Source organism: Ciona intestinalis, unplaced genomic scaffold (genome assembly GCF_000224145.3).
Source record: "Ciona intestinalis unplaced genomic scaffold, KH HT000095.1, whole genome shotgun sequence".
Lineage (NCBI taxonomy): Eukaryota > Metazoa > Chordata > Ascidiacea > Phlebobranchia > Cionidae > Ciona > Ciona intestinalis.
This window is the reverse complement of record NW_004190417.1, coordinates 16,518-22,150: the sequence shown is the minus strand read 5'-3', so window position 1 is coordinate 22,150 and position 5,633 is coordinate 16,518. Positions and strand designations below refer to the sequence as shown.

General features: G+C 35.8%; 1 protein-coding gene across 1 annotated transcript; it reads right to left on the bottom strand.

Annotated features, from left to right (window-relative positions):
• Positions 1-743: 743 nt before the first annotated feature.
• LOC100180463 (egl nine homolog 1) lies at positions 744-3,243 on the bottom strand. The gene is made up of 6 exons (XM_002127461.4): positions 2,900-3,243; positions 2,526-2,701; positions 1,994-2,224; positions 1,808-1,927; positions 1,512-1,648; positions 744-1,208 (listed from the first exon to the last, which is right to left on the bottom strand). The coding sequence occupies exons 1-6, from the start codon at positions 3,129-3,131 to the stop codon at positions 1,115-1,117; spliced, it is 990 nt and encodes a 329-aa protein (XP_002127497.1). The 5' UTR covers positions 3,132-3,243; the 3' UTR covers positions 744-1,114.
• Positions 3,244-5,633: the final 2,390 nt, after the last annotated feature.

Below are 5,633 nucleotides of genomic sequence, written 5' to 3'. Positions count from 1 at the left end.
TCGGTTAACAAGAAGTTTGAATGTGCTGACGTCGTGTCTGAATTGACCGGCGCCGTGGCATAGTGGTTAGCGCGCTTGCCTGTAACCCATAGGTAATGGGTCTAAGGCTCGACGCGGCTACCTTTGTGGGCGTATGTGTCCTTGGGCAAGACACTTAACGGCAATTGCTCCAACCCAGTGGTCACTAATGGCTTGTTCAAATTATCAGCCATACATAACAATAATAGAAAAAAAAACTTCCAAACAATAATCACCCACAAGTAACATAAATGGTAACTCGTAAGCTGGCACGAGGTGTTAAACCCGTGTTATAACGACTGGCGTTTTCCGGCCACGCCAGGATAAAGTAAGTTACATTCATTCATAAATTTGTACCATTGTATTTGTTCCGACAGCGTCTCGGGGAATGCGCAATAGCGCCCGGTAGAAATATAGTAGGGGGAGATGGGACACCTTTTCGTTTAGTTTTCTCTTTCCCTTTGGTAGTAAACAAAGAACATTCAATGAATTATAAAACCGTATTCCCACGACTTCCACAGACCGTTGTTAATTGTTTAAAACACGATCAGGCTATTTGGATATTATGTATTAAAGGTGTCCTATCTTCCCCCACCCTACTATATATCAATCAGAACGAATATATCACGACACCGGCAAACGATACCGGAGTGGTGAACGTGAAACTACAAGCTATCTAATAAGCTAAACCGCGAATGTTTATACTTCCTCGCTACATCCCAGAATTTGATAGTACACATCCACAATTTTAATACAAAGCAATAAATTAAAGCGAAATAATTAAATAACAATAGCAAAATAAAACTGTTTAAGGTGATGCATTTGTAAAAGAAAGACAAGTTGCACCTTAATTCAACAGTAAAAATAACCATATAGTAATGAAACACAAATAACAAACCTCTGTTGTGTGGTATGAAAAATATCAGAGTTGGGGTTCAAGAATTTATACATAGACAATGGTTTGTATAAAATCACACAATTAAGTTAATATTTAAATAAAATCAATAAATCATCTGATACAATCTTATGTGACATATATCACATAATAATACCGACTTGTAGTTTTATGGTTTGATTTTTGTTGATAAAGTTGGTGTTAAGTTTTCACTAAAGAGTTCTGCTTCTGCGCCCACTGAGCTAAGGCTTTAAGTCTTTCATCGTGATCAAAATACCAGCATGTGATTGCAAACCTGGTAAACAACTCTTTCAATAAGGCAGAATAAAAAATATGTGCTGTAAAAGTTTTATTGGCAATATTTTAATTAATGTTAGGTGCAAGACATACAGAGATATATGATTTATAAAATTGGTTTTGATACCCAAGCTTTACCCAAACATGACCTTTAGACAATGTGTGTTAAAATGTGGCAAATAGCAAAGGTCGATGGTCAGGTTGGTGAGTGAAAAACTTGCATGTGAAGTGATTTCAAAGCAATACAGTCAGTCAGCCACAAATCACAATACATAATTACATAAACAAATTTAAACTTAACCTTTCTTTATAAGCTGGCAGTACTTCGTGGGGATTTCTATCATTGGAGAAAAACATCATCAAACGATTAAATTGTGGTTCACACAATATTTTTCTCTTCGTTCCTTTTGGATACAAACATAGCTCTCCACCATTTTCCTAAGACATTGATAAATTGAGATTTGATTGTGGAAGTTAATTAAAATGATCCAAACCATAAAATTAAATTGAGTGGAAATATAGGCTAATACATGGTCGGATACTAAGATACGAAATGAAAAATGTATTTATTGAAAAGCATGAACTAGAACTTCTAACCTTGGCATTCCAATTTTTGTTAAGATAATACAGGCATGTGATACAGCGGCCATCCTCAGCTGGATTGTCTATATGACATTTGTAGAAAGTTCCATTACCGGGGTAGCAAGCAACCATGGGCTACAAAAAATAACAACATTACTAAGCTGCATTTCAACTTATAAAAATTCCAAAAACAAATCAAACCTTTGTTCTTGACACAATTCTGCAGTGACCTAATGTACTGCATAAATGTACCATCTTATCTAATTTCCTTGTTACAAATTGAATAGCTTTACATTCTTGGAAAGTTTCATCAATCCATTTAACGCGGTCGCCTCTAACACGCTCAGGTCCAAGATTACTTCCTTGCTTCACAATTTCTCCGTCGCTAAAGCAATCCTTTGAGCGATATAACTGAGTCACATCAGATAAAACCTGGGAAATATATTAAACATTTAAATAGTTGAGATTTGGAATAACAAGTTCTGTACATCATTTAATATTTTGTTAAGTTAGGAAGACAAATGTGGTCAAATTAGCAGAAATGAGAAATGCATTAAGTTAAAGCCTATGAAATATGCAATCAACTGGATCTAATAAAATTATTACAGAAAAACCATACATAATACAGTAAAAACTTTTTTTGTACATTTTTATTTAAAATGTGTATAGTGAAAGATGTAATGTGCAGAACGAAGAAATAACTAATGACACAAAATAAAACAGCTGACACAACCTGCTCTGCTTGCTCCTCTGGCAAAAACTTATCGAGCATACACAAGCCATGCTGTTGCATAGATTTCCATATATTATTACTCATCTGCCTATCCTTCTCTGTTATTTCATCATTACTGAATGTTTCCATTGTAACAGAATTTGCTGCTCCCCATTGAGGATTGTTTGGAAGTTTTGCTGTATTAAGTACAAATATTTTATTAATTGTTTTGAAATAGAAAGTTTGGCATTTGGTCCAGATGGGACCAATCGTCTTTTGTTTGGCCACAAATATTTTTTAATAGAGGTTTATGTTTGTGTAAGCTTTTTTGCAATGTTTTAAGCCTATTTTCATGCCGTTTAATAATAGTTTGTAAAAAGAACCAAATATTATACTTTTTCCAATTTGTAACCTTCCGGTCTCTTCCGCAATTTTTTCGGCAATTAGATTAGTATTTTCTTTCCTGTGAGTCACACTCATTTTGCAATTGGTTTTATGAACTTTCCAATCACTGCGCTGATGTTCCCTGCTGCAGTACCATACAGTACGACATTCTGAACAAGTGCGAAGTTGTTCTGGAGTATTACAGACTTGACATGTGTGGATTTTGGATACTTGATCCGCCATGGCAGCACATTAGTCTGTCTTCGATTACAGAAACAGGTAAAAAATTACAAAATAATCGACATTTGCCATGTAATCATCTTTCTGTAATACAATAATTTGAACTAGTAAAGAATCCTCGCGTCAGAGATTGAGGCTTGTGCTTATATTTAATATTTTCGGTGTTTATAAGACACCATTTTCAACATAAACGAAGTCACGTTCGCCCCTCATTCAATAATTAACATTCTGACAAAATCGGTGGGTTATTTTTCTGTGATTTCTGTGGCATATGAGAAGGCAGTGATGACCACAAAAATAAAAAGAGTGGAACGCGGCAACACGCATCTCTAATGTCGGTAAAGGAGAGAGCTGATACACTCTCTCTTTTTCGCGAGTCGTTCCCGTTTACTATTGTAGTCAATGGAAGCCAGGGCCTTTTATGTAGTTTTTTTTTCGTTTTTAGACTTCATTTACAGCAGAGTCCGTATATAAACATGTTTATATACGGACTCTGATTTAGAGTTATAGCGAAAAATAACTTTTTCCAACATTCCAAGTATATATATTTTTCTATATATATTTTTTTTTGCGATAAACAGTAAGCGTTAACCTACCAAATAACTAACTGGCCTAATAAACTTGAATAGCTGGTATGGTTTTTGAAATAAACAACTAAAACCACTGTGTGCCTATTTTTTACAATGGAGACCAAGCGAAATGGGGACGGAGTTTGCGGTCACGTGAATGGAAAAAGAATATATCACGGTTTTGGGCAGTTGCGCGTTCTACTCTTTTTTTATTTCTGTGGTGATGACAGATAGTTCGTTGTCGCCATAGATATCAATGTCATATAATAAATTACATGTATTACTATATATAGCTCAGTGGTTGTCGCACATAACATGCATAACAAGAGACCTGAATTATAACTACAAACGAGAGAAAGGCCACTAGTATAAAATAACGAGTTTAGGAGTGGACTCTCGCATTTGTGTCAGAGTCGCAGAGGCATTGAGTAATGGAAATGACGTTGTCGTTTTATATTCGCTCCGACTTGGCTCCGACCACAGATATAAAAAAGAAAAAGAACGCGCATCTCCAATGTCGGTAAAAGAGAGAGTTGATACACTCTGTCTCTTTCGCAGGTCGTTCCCGTTTACTATTGTAATTTGTATAATAATATAATGTGTAGGTAACATGTTAAAAACTATAGCAGTAGAGCAAGAAAAATAATGTTTAGACTTAATTTTCAAAGCGTACAATATTATTTCGTGTTATTTACGTATAACCTACCGACTTTAACAGGCTGTGCTAGTTTCTTTGTCATGTAAACTAAAGTAACAAAGAACACTATGTTTTGCTGCAAACATAAATTCATTTTCTGCTAGCAAAGCCTAAATCAGCTGATCGATTAGAACAGATTGTGACGTAATTTACGTCATAGTGACCGCAAGTGACGCATCAATGGACGGATTTTTTGGTACTTTTAAAAACGTTTTTTGGCCAAACTAATTGTTTTTTCAGAAAAAAATACCACTGATAGTGTAAATTTTCATTTAAAACCAACTTTTATAAGCGTGATCCAGACTTTAACTAACTGCGTTAACCTATGTAGGTAGTCAAACATTTTACTTGCCTGCTAGTGCTACAAAGTGAAAGTACGTAAACATTGGTATATCGTTCCATTAAAGTGGCTTTGTTTACGAACTCGTAATCAGTTAATGCTTACCGCTATAAACACAACCAATAATGGTCATCGAGTAATCCGTAGTTCAATTTCTACAGTGCTTTGTAGTAAGTACCTATACCTCATTTCACGATGTAAGCTGGCAAAATTGCTCTAACGTCCAAACTAAGTTGTAAACGATTTTCTAACCAGACCAAACGAAACATAAACAGCGCAATACTCGATCGCAGAATTGCCAGCGGGGCAAAAATAAAACGTGACGTCACGAAAAATGTGACGTCGCGAAAAATGTGACGTCACGGATAATGTGACATCACGGATAATATGACGTTTTGGAAAATATAACGTCACGAAAAACGTGACGTCAGCAAAATATGAGGTCAGCGTTTTGGAAAATATAACGTCACGAAAAACGTGACGTCACAAAATATGAGGTCAGCAAAATGTGACGTCACGGATTATACGTCACCAAAATTATGACGTCACGAAAAATGTGACGTCGGCAAAATTGTGACGTCACAGAAAATGTGACGTCACCAAAAATGTGACGTCAGCAAAATTGTGACGTCACGAAAAATGTGACGTCAGCAAAATTGTGACGTCATGAAAAATGTGACGTCAGCAAAATTGTGACGTCATCAAATTTGTGACGTCACGAAAAGTATGACGTCACGGAAAATATGACGTCACCAAAAATGTGACGTCACGAAAAGTATGACGTCACGAAAAATGTGACGTCACAGAAAATTATGACGTCACGAAAAGTGTGACGTCACCAAAAATGTGACGTCATCAAAAATGTGACGTCATGAAAAATATGACGTCACGAAAAATGT

Excerpts from the sequence above, each read along its gene's own strand:
- LOC100180463 (XM_002127461.4), bottom strand. The coding sequence starts at position 3,131 with ATGGCGGATCAAGTATCCAAAATCCACACATGTCAAGTCTGTAATACT. Across the intron at positions 2,225-2,525 it reads CAGAGGAGCAAGCAGAGCAG|GTTTTATCTGATGTGACTCA; the intron begins GTTGTGTCAGCT and ends TATATTTCCCAG. Across the intron at positions 1,209-1,511 it reads CTGCCAGCTTATAAAGAAAG|GTTTGCAATCACATGCTGGT; the intron begins GTTAAGTTTAAA and ends GTTGTTTACCAG.